The sequence below is a fragment of the Oryctolagus cuniculus genome, chromosome X (genome assembly GCF_964237555.1).
Source record: "Oryctolagus cuniculus chromosome X, mOryCun1.1, whole genome shotgun sequence".
In the NCBI taxonomy this organism is placed as follows: Eukaryota; Metazoa; Chordata; class Mammalia; order Lagomorpha; family Leporidae; genus Oryctolagus; species Oryctolagus cuniculus.
In genome coordinates, this window is record NC_091453.1 from 10,764,498 (window position 1) to 10,783,239 (window position 18,742).

At 41.8% G+C, this 18,742-nt stretch overlaps 1 protein-coding gene across 8 annotated transcripts in view; it reads right to left on the reverse strand.

The window, feature by feature from the left end:
- The window catches only part of PCYT1B (phosphate cytidylyltransferase 1B, choline), a 123,564-nt gene that overhangs the window by 11,489 nt on the left and 93,333 nt on the right, over positions 1-18,742 (reverse strand). For all 8 annotated transcript variants that reach the window (XM_051827647.2, XM_070067216.1, XM_008272466.4 and 5 more), the window contains 2 exons: positions 7,417-7,559; positions 4,398-4,586 (listed from right to left, as the gene is read on the reverse strand). In XM_051827647.2, coding sequence (XP_051683607.1) covers positions 4,398-4,586; positions 7,417-7,559 — 332 coding nt within the window. The remainder of the gene's footprint in view (positions 1-4,397; positions 4,587-7,416; positions 7,560-18,742) is intronic.

Here is an 18,742-nt window from a genome sequence, read left to right on the forward strand (position 1 = left end):
AACAGGAATGGATTCTGTTTTCTGCTAATGATGGGATACAATGGCAGATCATTAAAAATGATATATAATGATTTAAAAAAAAACACCATGTGGTTGAAGTGCTGTGGTGTAAATAGAGTGTTTTCTCTGAGAATTCAGACTTGTCAAACAAGCAAGCTCCAAAGTTTCATTGGAAAGAACCTACCCTCAAATCAAACCCTAAATGCTGAGCAAACATCCCCTGACCCAGGCTCCTTGACCCTCAGTATTGTATGCCATTTTGGGGATGAAAAATATCCTATCCAAGATGGCAACAAAGTTTGAAAGTTATGCTCCCTTACTGCTACTTTGAGAAATTCTGTCCATTAGACACCCCCTAAAGAAAGTTAATACCTAGCCTCTATTGGGAAATTTTCCATTTTCCCCCTGGTTGAGTTACAGGCTACCTTCTGACTATACGTCAAAACCAGTTAGAAGAATCAGGCAGAAGTCATTAAATGAGTAGAGTGGGGAGACTGAAAAACAGTACCTTGAGCTCAGATCACGGACTCATCAGACTCAATTGGAACCGATAATCTGTTATGGGGATTAAGAAGTATCTAGATTGCTTGCTTCAAATTCTCAGAAACCATTTTAGTAGGTAGCCTCCAAACTGCTATTCACATTCTTGTGTGGTGTCCTCCTACAGAGTACTGGGGTTGGATATGGCAGAACATGGCAGAAACAATGGCAGGTTACTCCTGATACTAGGTCTTAAAAAGGCTACCGCTTTTGTCTGGGTCACTCTTTCCCTGTCATTCACTCTGGAGGAAGCTGACTGCCATGTCATGAGGACCCTCAGGCAGCCTTGGGAGGAAGCCCATGTGTAACCAAGATCATTAACAGCCATGTAAACGATAGCCTGGAAGCCCCAGATGACTGCAGCCCCAGTGGACATCTTGACTGCAAACATGGGAGACATTAAGCCAGAACCACACAGCTGAGCTGCTTCCCTATTCTTGAGCCTCAGAAATGGTGTGAGATAATAAGTGTCTTCTGTTTTCAGTTGCTAAGTTTGGGGGCAATTTGTTGCACATCAACAGATGACTAGTAGTAAATCCTTAAACAACATGCTTTTTACTTGCTTAGGACTAGGAAGCCAGCATGGCCCTGAACCTCGATGACCTGGCTGAAAGTGCCATTTTGGCAACTGGCTCTGTTAGAAGGCCTTAGATGGGTTTTGGTAGGCCTCAGTTTCTCCACAATGCCACATACCAAAACTTGACCAATGGAAAGCAAAATGACTGATTTCATGGACTTTCCTACAGTAGAAGACACAGGGCTGGCCAGGAGAAGGCAGCCCAGCTCTATCCCAGCATGTCCTTCCAGATCTTAGGAAAGTTTCATAATTTTTCTAGGCTTTAGTTTCTTTACCTATAGAATGGCTAAGATACTACCTTCTTCCATATTTAAAATGGGTAGGAAAGATGTGAAGAATATTGGAAAAAATTCAACTTGCTGTACAACTTCTAGGCAATAACATTTTCATCTTCATTGCCATCACCATCATCACCACTTTTGACTCAGCTGGGGTGTAAGGGTTTGGATTTATGTCACAGTCTTTGATAACAAGCATGCAGTGGCTTGGGGTGACTTAGAGATGTGTACCACAAGAAGTAAATTCAAATATCCCATGGGCCAGATAGACAGCATAAGTTATGAGTCAGGTTGTGGCAGGGAGTGAATGAGACAGTGGGGGTTAGTGTGGTCGTGGCAAATTAGAGAGTTCACTTCCTCTCTAAAAGAAATTTTAAAGTACTATTCAGGGCCAAGCAAACCGAATCTGCCTGCTGAATTTGATTCACTAGTTACCAAGTTGTATACTTCTATATCCAGCACCACAAGCAGAAAAATGCTAAGGAGAATATAAATATATGGAGGATTGAGGCCTCACTACATCCTTTGCAGAATCTGGAAGGTTCTGTGAATAGGTCTTCCTCACACATCCATTCATTCAATCCAGAAACATTTAAGTAGTACTGACTATAATCTACATACTACTACAATCCTGTAGTACCAAATTTTATATGTCAGATCCTTCTATTTTGCACCTAAGTTTGGGTTATTTGAATCACTACTGTATTGCAGGTAATGCAAATCTTCTATTTTAAGAAGTGATTTCTAGTCCCAAATCCACAAATAAAGAATTATTATAATAATAGCATATTCATGAAAAGCAAATTACTTATCTTGGCGTTTAACATCCTTGTAACTATTCCTGTACTTTTAATGTCAACAGAAAAAAAAGTAATGTCTAAGTCTGGCTGATATGGTAAATTAATGTTAATAACAGTTTTGACACTAATAGCAACTTTTAAAAAGAAAAAACCTCCAGTCTGTAGGCTGGGTCTCATTTCTTAAGAATCACCTCAGCTTGCTGTCACCAGACTTCCCAAGAACAATTCCAGCTACTATTTCACCTGCACTGGGTGCCTGAAACGACTAGGGTCTATCAAGTCTCTGTGAAATTACACCCTTTCCCTGCTTTTGCTCACTCCAGGTGGAGAAAACATCCACCCCCTTAAGTTACAATACCAGGGCTCCTCAGCAGAGACACGTTTCTGAATCTCTGTAAGCAAATGAATACCTACATGGCTTCATTAAAAACCACTAGCTGTTTCTTCAGAGCCTGAAAATCACTTGTGAACACGTGAACTATTAAAACACATACTAGATTAAATGGGAACCTTGAGACTATGTTGCAGAGACCAGGGAACAGGGTCTGCACTTGTCTACCTTTGCAGTCTGTCAAAGTACTGGGAACAAATAAGAATGTTAATACAAGTCCTGGGACCGATGCAATGGCACAGTAGGTTAAACCTCCACCTGCCATGCCGGCATCCCATGTGGGCACTGGTTCTAGTCCCAGCTGCTCCTCTTCCAGTCCAGCTCTCTGCTGTGGTCTGGGAAAGCAGTGGAGGATGGCCCAAGTGCTTGGGCCCCTGCACCCACATGGGAGACCAAGAAGAAGCTCCTGGCTCCTGGCTTTGGATCACAGCTTCAGCTGTAGTGGCCATGTGGGGAGTGAACCAACAGAAGGAAGACCTTTCTCTGTGTCTCTCCCTCTCACTGTAACTCTACCTCTCAAATAAATAAAGTCTTAAAAAAAAAAAAATCACAAGTCCCATGAGTTACACTGAGCTGAAAATTTTAACAGGCCTCAGGAAAATGAAAAGAAGCCCAGTGCCTAAGTCCTCACTCTTGCCAGCTTTTTTAAGTCATTGAGGGCTTAAGCAGCCCTTGCAAACCTCCCACCCATTTCAGACTCAGCCTATAGATAGGACGCGGTTGCCTATTATGCTCACCTCTATAATCACTTAAGAGGCCACTAGGCTTTAAGAAAAGCATCTCTTCCAACTTCCCAAGCGTTTTTCTTCTTCTATTACTAATTGAGTGTTTTACTTTTAGATGATCATATAATGAATGAGCTCAAGTGAGCAAAGGCAGCAGTGACAACCCATCAAAAAAATTAAGTTGAAGTGGATTTTGTTAGAAATGTCTCATAACAGGGAAACGTCTCATAACAGTTTAAGGCCACTTAAATCAAGGAAATCAAATGGAATCATTTCTTTTAGCCTTCAAAGTAGCTATTTCATAATATTGATTATTTGCTCAGGAAGGGCATGCACAACAGAAGTACCAATGGAGTACACAGTGGTTTCCAGAACTTTCTTTTCCCTTTTGATAGCTATCATTCAGAAATGTCTATAGAATTTAGGCAAGGAGATCCTCTTTATTATCTCTCTGAATTTTAAGATCCACACTGTGACCTTAGTCCCCAGAGGCTTTGGTGCCTTATCCCAACACTTACATGCCCTGGAAACAGGAGAAACGCAGGGCATGATGGGCACAGGTGCAGGGCAAAACCTTACCTCTTCTTTGTCTCTTCTAGCCATGGAAAGAGGGAGGGTTCCTGACAACAAAAGCTGAACAAAGCAGCTATATTTCCTTTGCATTCTCTTTCCCAAAGAATAGACTCCTTCTGGTTAATGCAACAGCCTGTTGACCTTGTCTGGAACACAAAGCCATGCTGCTTGATCTACTTCACCCCTATCCCCAAGCTTTGCATCATTTCCAACTGGGAGACTGATGTGAGCTATGGAACCGACCTCCGCAATAGCAGACATTCAGTGATTACTGAATGGCATTCCAGCTCTGGACTAGAAATAGAAAAAAGAGACTGGACTTGGCTTCAAGTACTATTGGGTATCAAATTGAGGGGTGAAGCAGAAACTCAATAAAGAAGTGACCCAGACTTGAACTCATCAACCTGATGCTCAAAGTAGACTGAGATAAGGGACACCCTTGAGTGGCTCCATGAAAAGAAAGGGAAACTGCAAACACCAATCATTGTGGGGCCAAGTGAAATAATTACATACCCACGCTCCGTCAGGCCCAAACAATTCTAAGAAGTTGCCGATAAATTCCCTTGACTTCTCTTCCCACTTTTGAATTAGATCGTGACTCTTCTCTTCTACTTTGTTAACAAATTCCTTTGATCTTTCCTCCACGTTCTTGACCTTTTCCTTCATCTTATCCACCTGGTTCTGGAAACGATACTTCTTCTCCTGGTCAATTTACAGGAGAAAGAAACAGATTGATGTAAGAGTGCATCACACTTAGGGTCACATTTTATTTCAGTTTGTGTATTTGTGTTTGTTTATAACCGGAAGATTAAGAATGTTGCCATTTCTCAAGGGTTAGATCAACGGTAAGGCACAGACCTTATAGAAGAGTCATTTGTCATTCACCTATTTAAATATGTAGAGGGAAGTGCAAGTGGCTTGAATGTTTCCTTTCTTCTAAATGTCTATGAATTGGATTTACGTATATCAGAGAAGAATAAAAAATACACAGCTGTCCTTTATTATGAGTAGATACTGGGCAAATATCACCACTGAATTCTGCTGGGACTTCGATAAAAGTATGAACTGTACCCAGAATGGCTGATCAGAGGCCACCTGAGTTCTATTTTACTGGGACATTGTTAAAACCAATATTGCTTGAAATCAGTGGGCCATTGACTGGGCTTCAGACCCCATATGTTATAGTTAAATTGTCATAACACTTTAACGTAAATTAGTTGAACTGCATCAGTTTCCTAAGTGATGAAGACAGCTTTAATTCTGATGGCTTCTCTAGACTTGGATTTTGTTTTTCTTAATAGCCTTTGTGTAGCAATGTTCTCTTTCTCTCTCTGCTTGGAAGCCATCCTATGTTGTGCTAGTCCTATATCATCTGTAAATGATCATCTCCACCTCAGAGTTTCTGTGACAATTAGGATAATGCATGTGAAGTGCTTGGCACAAAGATGGGCACTTACTAAATGCTCAATTCATGTTGGCTCTTTCATTACTATTTAGTGGCATAAGCATTTATGTGTGCTACCTGATGTGAGTAGTATGGAAATAACATGAGAGAAAGGGTCTTCCTCCATGAAATCATGCTTATGTTTTCTCCTATATGGGTAATAAGGGTTATTGTTTCTCTTTACTACATGGGACTACATTTTGTATTACAGAATTTTCTGAGACCTTGGAATATTGCAGAATTGGGTCATAATTCTCCAATTTAAACCTTCCAAACCTCGTGCAGCCTCAGGGTGGGTTGTGAGCCATGTGTGTTGCCACTTGGCTGTATCCATATATATATGCACTATGTGTAGGAAGTCACTCTGTCTTCCAGGACCCACTAGATGAGTTGTTAAACCTCTCTAGGCCTCTGTTTCCTCATCTCTGGGTTGGGTATAGTAATTATACATATGCTTGTACCTTACGAGGATTAAATGAAATAATCCAAGTAAAATATTTAGATGGTCCATGATATCTGTTAGCTGCTGTCTTTGTATCATTCCCTCTCATGGTTCATTCTGCCTGGAAATAATGATTCCGTACAGCTCTCAGAGGGTAGCACAGAATAGTACAGTGAGCACTGGGCTTGGAGTCATGAGTCTAGGAGGCTAGCTACTGCTGTCTCCACCCCTGCCTTACTTGAGGGATCTTAGGCAGGTCCCTTCTCTGGGCTCAGCTTTCCTCATCTCTACATCGAGGTACTTGGATTGGGTGACTGACCCCCATCAGGTCCCTGCCACTTCTGAGCCTCCATGATTCATCTATACGCCCATCCAACACGTTCAATTTCGCCTCTGAGCTGTGGCCAGGTTTAATTGTCACAGAAAGGCAGTGAGCGCATCCACTATGTGCACGGTTCCTTGAGCTAAGTGGCTTATCTAAAGAGCATTTAAAGAGAGAGCAATAACTTTTGGAAATGGCTCAACATGCTTGACTGGCTGACTGAATTCAATTTAAAAGAACAGACAGTTTAATTTATTGAAATAACCAGGGCTTTATTCTCTATAAGATACCAAATAATCACTTGGACAGAATTCTTTTCAGCCACTTACTCTGGTGCCACTTGAACCCAACATTTCCCATTTTGTTGCCTGGCTTGTACGAAGACACAGAGCCTGAACCCCCAGAATTCCCTGCCCCATGGGGCCAGTAATCACTGGTTTACAATTAAGAAACCTCTCCTATTTTGAAGGCACCAATGCCCAACTGTGTGAGATGCTAGATAATGATGGCTGCAGAAAGTTAGAAGTACCTACTTCGGTAGACAAATCACCCTTTGGAAATACAGTCTCTGCTTTGGCAGGGAGCTGGTGGTGGAATTCCATATGTATCGAGAGCTCTCGTTTTGATCAAACACATCAACTCCTAAGAAGCCAGCAAATCCAGTTGTCCAGATGCCCTCACATTACCTCCAGCCACTGCACTGCTCCCCGTGCTTTGTAGCAGCTTGCTTTGCTTGTTTTAAAGATTATTTTAACAGTTGTTCTATTATTAGACTAACCGTAGTTCTGTGGGAACAATGTGGTAGAAATTTAAGCAGCTGTAATTTCTCTGGACAATAATAAATGGCTGTTAAGGTTGCTGATGAGCATCTGTAAGGCCTTCATAAAATGAACATTGACAAGCATTACAAGAAGGCAGAATTTTCTCCAGGTTCAGCATAGTATTGCTTCTGCTCTCCTTCCTTCCCTTGGAGTGGAACCTAACTCGTCCCTTTCCCCGGGGGCAGATTTCCCAGAAACGCCTTTCCTGAGCCTAAAAACTCAAAAGAGGGAGGCTGGGATGAGGGGAGGGAAATGAGGAAGTCCCTTTCTAAAATGTGAAGCTCACTACCTTTGTTCTTCAGCCAACTTATGTTACCCCTTTGGACACCAGTCTCCTCTGTAAAACAGGGACAATACACCACTGGCTGGTTGTGTGGGTTGAATGAAACAATGGAAAGCATTCAGAATGCTACATAGCACAAAGTAGGTGCTTAGTAAACAGCAGTGGAGGTAGCAGTAATGTGATGTGATGGTCCTCATATGGTATGGGCTGGCATGCTTACATTGATAAAGCTGACGTTCAGTTCCTTGGCTGTGTATCCTCTCTGGAGGTTGCGTCTGGCATAAACATCATAGTCACGGACAATCCTGGTGATGATGTCTGATGTTGAGATGCCTTCTGTTCTCTGTGTTGGAACAAACATTCCTGTTCAAGAAAGAAAAGATAAAGAGATAAAACTAAAACTGCCTCAATTGACCCATTCCCTTAAATGACCCTCTTTTCCAGAACAAAGCTGGAGCTCTTGGGTATGCCAGTAAGGCCTTCACATCTGGCCTCAGCTGCCTCTTTCGGCCTCAGTTCAATACACTTCCTTCATACCACAAACACTCCCTGTTGACCATCCCAGACCCATTCCCAGGATGTACCACACATTTACCCTGCTCATGGCATTTGCTCATGCTATGCTGAACCCTTTCCATTCTGCCTCAGGTGCCCATTCCCTAGCACAGTTCCTGTTCATCCTGTAAGGTCCACTTCCAGGTCGTGCCTCCAGCAGGTCTTTTCTAACAGCATCAGAGAGAATCCACAACACCTGGGACATAAACTTATCTTCCATGAACAAAATAATTTTTAGCATTTGTCTCCATGTAGGGAGTAAACATTTTAAACACATAGATCATGTCTTGATTGCCTTTGCAGCTCTGGCACCCAGCTCAGTGCTCCTGTATCTGGCACAAGGAAGCTGCCCAATGTAAATTTAATGAGTAAATAAATGAGGAATAACAAGTGAGTCAATGAATTAGTCAGATCATGGCAGCTCCCCTCCTTCTCCCAAGGAAGTCTGAGTCATAGTACACCAAAAGGAAAGAAGAAGAAGTATACAATTTTTGTTGTCTCTTATCTAAAGACATGCCTGTAGGGTACTAGATGATTTTATCTCCCTCAGAACAGTCTACTCTCTGCCTAGTGGTTTCACCACTCACTGGCCTTTTCACCTAGGATATGTGGAATGGAATAAAAGTAAACGAGCATAAAAGATGCCAAGTTCTGTAGAACTTCAAGTCTTCAAATATATACTTAGGTATACTACCAATGCAGGACTAAAGAGAAGTCATAGATATTAACAAAGACAACAACTGGGTTTATGTTCACACTTCTCTGGTCTACTGAAATAACGTGTTGGCAACTGAGATCTTTCTTCCCAGTATCATTCTAGCTGTTCAGTCAGAGACACCAGGCATGGATCTGCATGATGGACAAAGTTTGGGGACGGGGACACTGAGTTTTCATTTTACAGAGAAGAGCAGGTCACGCAAACCCTCTGAAGGTAAATTACTTAACCTTAGTATCCTCAACTGAGAAATGAGGCTGGATAAGATGATGTAAGACACATCTGTGTCATTTCCCTCTCCCTCACTCCACACAGCCAATCCATTTTTGATCACCAACTTTTTTTTTTGACAGGCAGAGTGGACAGTGAGAGAGAGAGAGAGAAGATCACCAACTTCTTAAATGTTTACCTAATCCACCCACTTTTCTCCATTATCTACCCTAACCCAATCCATCTTTGTCTACATCAACCCACATAGCAAGAAGCACAGAGTAATCTTTCTAAAGACAAGTGAAATGCCTGCTCAAAACTCTTCATTAGTCCTGTGGGTGAAGAGTCAACTTCTTAACTTGGTTCTGTGGTTGGTGGCATGATCTCTTCCCTGTGCGTCTCTGATCTCAGCTCAGGCCCTCTGCCCTGTATAGTATGACCCATCCCTGGTCTATTGGAAAACCCTGACTGATCCCAGGCCAGGAGGCTAGGGATAACGTCTCCACCTTGGAAAAAGGGAGCTGTGGGGAGCTTTCTGGTGAGAAATCTGCCACCATCTTTTAGATACTTCAACCACATCCCTGCCTGCTCAAATGTTAAGACTTCTCTAGCTACTAACAGATTTTTAGCAAGTCATTTATACAATGGTGATGTGAGTTCATCTTTTCTTTGATGCCAAAAGGTGAGGTCTCTGTGATTGAGTGACTGAAAGTAGATTTGGGAGTGAAGGGAGATTCACTTTGGCTGGTTGGGAGGTAAGTCTCAGAGAAGCCAAGCCCTTTGCTGACATAATGAGGCAACCAGTTTCCTCCAAATCCTAATTATTGCTCTGCTAAAAATATTCAGTAATGAGCATGATCAGAGAACCTTTTTTATCATGCTTTTCAGAATTGCTGTGTTTGGTTATGGAGCTATTTTAAGAAGCAGCAAAGCACATGTTAATGAAGGAAACTTTAAACAGTAGTGGGCAATATTAGAATGATGATGAGTAATGTGGACCTTACAGTCTATTTAATTTAAACTCCATCTCTTCATCCAGCTCTGCTAGAGGATTTTGACATGTAGTTCTGACAAAAAGAACCAAATGCTATAAAGCTTAACTCATGCTGTGATATTGCTGGCTTCATTTAAAGTGATTTTGACTTTCAAAGTAAACACAATTAGAGTATAAAAACCAAATGTAGACACTCAAGGCTTTTCTGAGCATCTTCTCCCACAGTGACCTCTGCACTTGCTACCGAGGCCCCTAACAGATCTTCACCATGACTGTCCCTCCAGATGAGGAGTCGGTGAGGCAGATTAATGGACCACAGGAAGGTCCTTGTACAAAAGAGTCTTACGCCTGTGCCTGTAGGGCAAGCAAAATACTGCCTGACTATTCAATTTGGAAAGGGAATTCTGGTGAATTAAAGATGATCACAATTCCCTTCCCCCATGAATCTGAACTGGCCGGGGGGACTTACTTTTACACAATAGGATGTAGCATGATGCTGTGTGACTTCTAAGGTGTTGAGGTTGCTTGCTCTCTAAATACCATGCTGTGAGAAGGCCAAGCAACATGAAGAAGCCATTTGTAGGTGCCCCAGTGACAACTGCAACTGAACCCTCTGTGGAAAGTATCCAAGCCCAGCCAGGCACCATCTGGGAACCCAAGCCTAGTTGAGCCTTCAGATGATTTGCAGCGCTTGCCAACATCAGACTACACTTTTTTGAGAGACTCAACCTGAGAATCACCCAGCCAAGACCTTGCTAAAATCCTGTCCTACAAAATCATGGGTTAAATGAATTGGCTCTTTGAAATCTCTAATTTGGGGAGTAATTTTGTCATGTAACAGTAGGGATGCTGGATTACTGGAATTAGGAAAATGTTAGACCTGTTTCTTATACCCAAACAACCTGAACTTGACATTTTACTCCATAAAAGCAGGAAAGCAATGTAATCTTAGCTCACTAGAGGCCAACTCACCCAGAAAGAAAAGCACCACAAAATGCTTATTTTTTCCCCAGAAAAGTATACAAACTTTATGCATTTCATAAATACAAATTTAGGAACATAGTGATTCTTCCCATCCTACCAGTCCTCCCATCCACACTCCCACCCTTTTTCCGCCTACCTCTGTTATTCCCATTCTTATTTTTTACTAAGATCTATTTTTTTTCTTCAGCAGGTGGGAATGGGTTCATGTTTATCAATGTATTTTTCTTTTTTTAAGATTAATTTATTTATTTGAAAGGCAGAGGCAGAGAGAGAGGTCTTCCATCTGCTGGTTCAACTCTCCAGATGGACGCAATGGCCGGAGTTGTGCCAATCCAAAGCCAGGAGCCGGGAGCTTTTTCTGGGTCTCCCACACGGGTGCAGGGGCCCAAGCACTTGGGCCATCTTCTGCTGCTTTCCCAGGCCATAGCAGAGAGCAAGTTCAGAAGAGGAGCAGCCGGGACTTGAACCGGCACCCATATGGGATGCTGGCACTGTAGGCAGCGGCTTTACCCACCACGCCACAGTGCCAGCTCTATTAAGATCTATTTTCAATTAACTTTAAACACATAAGATTAACCCAATACTAAGAGTTCAAAATAGAGAATGAAAAAAACCTGTAGTGAATTGAGCTGCAATAAATATGGAGGTACAGGTAACTCTTTCATATGCTGATTTAATTTCCCTTGGGTAAATTCCCAGGCATGGGATGGATGGGTCATATGGTAGGTCAGGTCTATATTCGGATTTATGAGGTATCTCCATACTGTCTTCCACAGTGGCTGTACTAGTTTACATTCCCATCAACAGTGGATTAGAGTACGTTTTTCCCCACATCCTCACCAGCATTTGTTGTTTGTTGATTTCTGTATGAAAGCCATTTTGGGCTGGCACAATGGGTTAACACCCTGGCCTGAAGTGCCAGTATCCCATATGGGCACTGGTTGGAAACCTGGCCACTCCACTTCCCATCCAGCTTTCTGCTATGGCCTGGGATAGCAGTAGAAGATGGCCCAAGTCCTTGGGCCCCTGCACGTGCATGGGAGACCTGGAAGAAGCTCCTGGCTCCTGGATTCGGATTGGTGCAGCTCTGGCTGTTGTGGCCAATTTGGGAGTGAACCATCGGATGGAAGACCTCTCTCTCTCTAGAACTCTAGAACTCTGACTTTCAAGTAAAATAAATAATTCTTTAAAAAAAAAACTCAAAAAAGAAAAAAACGCCATTCTAACTGGGGTAAGGTGAAACCTCATGGTTTTGATTTGCATTTTTTTGATGGCTAATGATCCTGAGCATTTTTTCATGTGTCTGTTGGCCATTTGGGTTTCCCTTTTTGAAAAATGTCTGTTTGAGTCCTTTGCCCGTTTCTTAGCAGCTTTATTGCTTTATTTGTTTTGTTGTTGAGTTTCATGAGCCCTTCATATGTTCTGGATATTAATCCCTTATAAGCTGCTTAGTTTACAAATAATTTCTCCCATTCTGTTCGTTGCCTCTTCACTTTGCTGAGTGTTCCTTTTGCAGTGCAGAAGCTTGTCAACTTGATATAATCCAATTTGTTAATTTTGGCATTGATTGCCTGTGCCTCTGGAGTCTTTTCCAAGAATTCTTTGCATATGCCAATGTCTTACAGGGTTTCCCCAATGCTCACTAATAATTTCATGGTATTGGGTTGTAGATTTAGGTCTTTAATCCATTTTGAGTGGATTTTTGTGTGAGGCATAAGGTGTGGGTCTGTCTTCATACTTCTGCATGTGGAAATCCAGTTTTCCCAGCACCATTTGTTGAAGAGACTGTCCTTGCTCCTTGGTCAAATATCATTTGGTCATTGAGGCTTGGATTGATTTCTGGCATTTCTGTTTTGTTCCATTGGTCTATCTGTTTTATACCAATACCAGGCTGTTTTGGGTGGATGATCTTTCTGATGTGTTGTTGGATTCGATTGGCTAGAATTTTGTTGAGGATTTTTGTTTCTGTGTTCATTGGGAAATTGTTCTGTAGTTCTCTTCCTCTCGTATCTTTTTCAGGTTTAGGAATTAAGGTGATGCTAGATTCATAGAAGGAGCTTGGGAGGATTCTCTCCCTTTTAGTTGTTTTGAATAGCTTGAGAAAAACTGTAGTTAGTTCTTTAAATGTCTGGTAGAATTCAGCAGTGAAGCCATCAGGTCCTGGGCTTTTCTTTGTTGGGAGAGTCTTTATTACTGATTCAATTGCTATCTTGGTTATGGGTCTGTTTAGGCTTTCTGTGTCTTCATGGCTCAATTTATGTAAGTTGCATGTGTCTAGGAATCTATCCATTTCTTCTAGGTTTCCCAATTTGTTGGTATACAGCTCTTTGTAGTAATTCCTGACGATTCTTTTTATTTCTGTGGTGTCTCTTGGTATAGTTCCCTTTTCATCTCTAATTTCATTGATTTGGGTTTTCTTCCTCATTTTTTGTTAGTTGGGCCAATGGTGAGTCAATTTTGTTTATTTTCTCCAAAAAAACAGCTCTTTGTTTCCCTGACATTTTGTATTTTTTGTTTCAATTTTGTTTATTCTCTAATTTTGTTTCTTCTAGTTTTGGGTTTAGTTTGCTCTTGTTTTTCTATGTGCTTGAGATGGATTGATAGCTCATTTATTTGCTGCCTTTCCTATTTCTTGATGTAGGTGCCAGTTGTTATACATTTTTCTCTTAACACTGCTTTTACTGTATCTCATAAATTTTGATACATTGCATTGTTTTCATTTGTTTCCAAAAAGTTTTTGATTCTTCTTTTGATTTCTTCTTTTTTTTTTTTTTGAAAGGCAGAGTGGACAGTGAGAGAGAGAGACAGAGAGAAAGGTCTTCCTTTGCCATTGGTTCACCCTCCAATGGCCACCGCGGCCGGCGCACTCAGCTGGCACACCGTGCCGATCCAATGGCAGGAGCCAGGTACTTATCCTGGTCTCCCATGGGGAGCAGGGCCCAAGGCCTTGGGCCATCCTCCACTGCACTCCCTGGCCACAGCAGAGAGCTGGCCTGGAAGAGGGGCAACTGGGACAGAATCCGGCGCCCCTTGATTTCTTCTATGACCCATTGTTCATTCAGGAGCATATTGTTCAGTCTCCATGTGTTTGCATATGTTCTATAGATTCCTGAGTTGTTGATTTCCAGCTTCATTCCATTGTGGTCAAAGAAGATGTGTAGTATGATTTTGATTTTTTTTAATTTGCTGAGACTTACTTTATGGCCTAACATGTGATCTATTCTAGAGAAAGTTCCATGCACTGGTGAGAAGAATGTGTATTCTGCAACTGTAGGATGAAAAGTTCTGTAGATCTCCATTAGGTCCATTTGATCTTTAGAGTCAAGTAAGTCTGTTGTTTCCTTGCTTATTTTCTGTCTGGTGGATCTGTCCATTGCTGAAAGTGGGGTATTGAAAGGCCCCATTACTATTGTATGGGAGTCTATGTCTCCCTTTAGATACCTTAACATTTCTTTTAAAAAGCCAGGTGCCCTGTAATTGGGTGCATATACATTAATTATAGTCACATCGTCCTGTTGAATTGATCCCTTAATCGTTACATAGTGCCCTTCTTTGTCTCTTTAAACAGCTTTTGTGTTAAGGTCTATTTTGTCTGATATTAGTATGGCTACAGCAGCTCTTTTTTGGTTTCTGTTAGCATGGAATATCTGTTTCCATCTTTTCACTTTCAGTCTGCATGCATCTTTGTTGGTGAGATGTGTTTCTTGTAGGCAGCAAATAGATGGGTCTTGTTTTTTTTAATCCATTCAGCCAATCTTGTATCTTAACTAGAGAGTTAAGGCCATTTACATTCAAGGTGACTATTGATAAGTGGTGACTTGAACAAAATGCTTGTTCTTACGACATAAGGTAGCTCAGGAACTGTTACCCTCAGGACACACTGATTCAGTCAGCCCTGAAGCTAACTCAAATACACTAGAATGACTGGTCTAGATTTTTGCTGCTCTAAATGAGGTCTGTGTGTCTGTCCTATCTAATAACCAAGGAGCTCATTGGAAATAGGAATTGCAGGCCCTCCCAGACCTACTGAATCCAAATCTAAGTTTTCACAATCTCTTGCAGATGATGTGTAGGCACATTTAAGCATTTGTCTCTATCAGACCCTTAGCACAGTTTCCAAAAAAAAGGGGCAGATGGCTTGCAGCTCAGATCTTACAAAAGCTTATAAACGGTATTAATCATGAAATGCCATAATGCATCATGATGTAACTGATGCATTGGCCGGTTTCTTCTCCCTCCCTGTACCATTTTCCTCAGCTTCTTAGCAGCCTTCCAAGTCTGAAGTGGACAGTATTCCTTTTCTTGAAATTCCTTGCAAACGAGATTAGGACTTAAGAATGTTATCTCTCCCCTTCTTATCAAATGTGCCTGAGTCTTGGGGGAAACCTTGCTAAGGACAGGACAGACCCAAGCACCAGTCTTGCTGGAGTGGCATGGAGCTTCCCTGGCTGATTGCAAAATGATGCGAACCAACAGAAACACCAGTAGGGAGAATAAATACATTCTATGTAAGAGGATAATTTTATGAGCTATTATTTACTGTGATTTCCATTGTCAGGGATCAAGTCTGTCCTGAGGTCTGGTTCTCAGTGACACTGAGACCCCTGTAACTTTCTTAGGAAGTAGATGTAGCTGAGGATACAGGAGACAGTGTTCAGCTGGCAACTTCTAAAATAGGCTCTTCTTAGGGTTGGTTGGAAGTAGAGGAGTTAAGAATAGCAAAGATTTCAGTTGAAAGAGCCAGGCTCTCAGGAGTACAAATCCCAGAAGTATCCCTTAAATTGTTAAGAACCAGAGGCTGAGCAGACTCAGGGTGAAAATGTTTCACTGTAACCCTAGAGTGGGGAAAGGCATGAAATTAACAAAGGGGTGGTGTTTTGCTCTCTGGGAAGAAAAATACCACTCCTGGGGTTGAGGCAAGGAGCCCAGAGAGGGATCGGGAAGTGAGCAGCAGATGGGAGAGAAGAGGAGCAGGGCATGTCCTTCACCCCGACTCAGGTTCAAACTTCAGGGGCAGGGGTAGAGAAGGGAGCTCTTTAGAAGTTCCAGGGTGGCGGTTAGAATGGCTCACATACAGAAATCTACCAACAACAGATGCTGGCGAGGATGTGGGGAAAAAGGGACACTAACCCACTGTTGGTGGGAATGCAAACTGGTCAAGCCACTATGGAAGTCAGTCTGGAGATTCCTCAGAAACCTGAATATAACCCTACCGTTCGACCCAGCCATCCCACTCTTTGGAATTTACCCAAAGGAATTTAAATTGACAAACAAAAAAGCGCTCTGCACCCTAATGTTTATTGCAGCACAATTCACAATAGCCAAGACCTGGAACCAACCCAAATGCCCATCAACAGTAGACTGGATAAAGAAATGATGGGATATGTACTCTTTAGAATACTATACCGCAGTAAGAAACAACGAAATCCAGTCATTTGCAACAAAATGGAGGAATCTGGAACACATCATGCTGAGTGAAATAAGCCAGTCCCAAAGGGACAAATACCATATGTTCTCCCTGATCGGTGACAACTGACTGAACACCAAAAAGGAAACCTGTTGAAGTGAAATGAACACTATGAGAAATGGTGACTTGATCAGCATAGCCCTGTTAATAAACAACTTAATACATTATCCCTCTTAGTAGTTTTTTTTTGTCTGTTCTACTTAATATGACTGGTTTAATTCTGTAATTAATACACAGTTATTCTTAAGTGTTGAAATTTAACTGAAATGTGATCCCTGTTAAACATAAGAGTGGGAATACACTTCTTTTTTTTGACAGGCAGAGTGGACAGTGAGAGAGACAGAGAGAAAGGTCTTCCTTTGCCATTGGTTCACCCTCCAATGGCCGCCGCGGCCAGCGCACTGTGGCCGGCGCACTGCGCTAATCCTAAGGCAGGAGCCAGGTGCTTCTCCTGGTCTCCCATGGGGTGCAGAGCCCAAGTACTTGGGCCATCCTCCACTGCACTCCCTGGCCACAGCAGAGAGCTGGCCTGGAAGAGGGGCAACCGGGACAGAATCCGGCACCCTGACCAGGACTAGAACCCGGTGTGCTGGCGCCGCAAGGCGGAGGATTAGCCTATTGAGCCACAGCCTTTCTTTAAAGAAAATAATTCCCATAATTAGGTAGAACATCCATCCTTACAGAGTGTGAGGGCTGCCAGACGTTGGTAACTCGGTCTTAATCTGGACAGAGCAAAGCTGATGCGCATGCTTGGAGTCTTCCCTTGTGCTTCATTCCGTCACATATGCATTCTCATGTTCAACTTCCCTGTCCTCCTAAATTAATTTTCCAAAGTTGGAGTGTAGTCTCTCCCCTTAAGCTATGCATTAATTGAAGCTTTCTCTTCCACATGATTTATAATGTCTAGTATACAGTATTCTGCTTCCCACATCTTTGCTCTGCACAGTCACCTTGCCCTTCCTTTCACCACCTACAGAAAACAAGATGGTCATCCTAACAGGTGAAGTGTATAAGGTGTCTGTGTGTTTGTGTAGCTTCAGAGTTAGATTGAAATTGCCAGGCACAGATTTAGTCTTGTCATTTTGTTTACACATTGGGGAAAAAATTCGGTTTATTAAACGTTTCATGTAACTGCACCCAAGTTTTGCCAAGCTGGAAACTTGGACATTTTCTGTGTAGTGACTTTTTAATTCTAGTTTTCATAACCTGGAGATCAGACTGTTGCTTTCGCATGATGTATGTAGTGTCTCATGACTGGAGTTTGCTTTGTTTTATAGTATCTGTACTCCTTGTATTTTTCAAGAGCTATTTTGTAAACAGATGATGTATTTCTCCATTGAAAACACAATAAAAAAACAGCACAAAAAAAAGAGTGGGAATAAGAGAGGGAAGAGATGTACAATTTGGGACATGCTCAAGCTGACTTGCCCCAAATGGTAGAGTTAGAAAGATACCAGGGGACTCCAATTCAATCCCATCAAGGTGGCATGTACCAATGCCATCTCACTAGTCCAAGTGATCAATTTCTGTTCACAATTGATCATAATGAAAGGACTAAGAGTCAAAGGGAGCACATAAACAAGTCTAGTACCTGCTAATACTAACCGATAGAATAAATAAAGGGGAGAGTGATCCAACATGGGAAGCGAGATACTCAGCAGACTCATACAATGGCAGATGTCCTAAACAGCACTCTGGCCTCAGAATCAGCTCTAAAGGCATTCGGATCTGGCTGAAAAGCCCATGAGAGTATTTCAGGCATGGAAAGCCAAGACACTCTGGGGAAAAAAAAAACCTAAATGAAAGATCTCTGTGAGTGAGATCCCAGTGGAAAGAACAGGTCTTCAAAGAAGGAGGTACCTTTCTCTGAAGGGAGGAGAGAATCTCCACTTTGACTATGACCTTGTCTAAACAAGATAAGAGTCGGAGAACTCAAAAGGCTTCCATAGCCTTGGAATCTCATGACTGGAGCATAGGGAGATTGCTGATGCCATAAACAGGAGTGTCAATTTGTAAAGTCAACAACAGGAGTCACTGTGCACTTACTCCTCATGTAGGATCTCTGTCCTTAATGTGCTGTACATTGAGATTTAATGCTATAACGGGTACTCAAACAGTATATTTCACTTTGTGTTTCTATGGGGGTGCAAACTGTTGAAATCTTTACTTAATGTATACTAAACTGATCTTCTGTAAAAAAAAAAAAAAAAGAAAGAAAGAAAGAAAGAAAGAAATCCCAACTTGACTCTCACTGGGATTAAACATGACAATAGGTCTGATCTGATTTCATCATCATTTAAAAAATCATCTATTATTTTCACTTTATGTTTCTGTGTGGGAGCAAACTGTTGAAATCTTTACTTAATGTATACTAAACTGATCTTCTGTATATTAAGAGAATCGAAAATGAATCTTGATGTGAATGGAAGGGGAGAGGGAGTGGGAAAGGGGGGGGTTGCGGGTGGGAGGGATGTTATGGGGGGGAAGCCATTGTAATCCATAAGCCGTACTTTGGAAATTTATATTCATTAAATAAAAGTTAAAAAAAAGAAAAGAATAAAAGAAAATATGTACTGGATATAAAAACAAAATATGTTAATAAACTGAAGCACCTAAAAAAA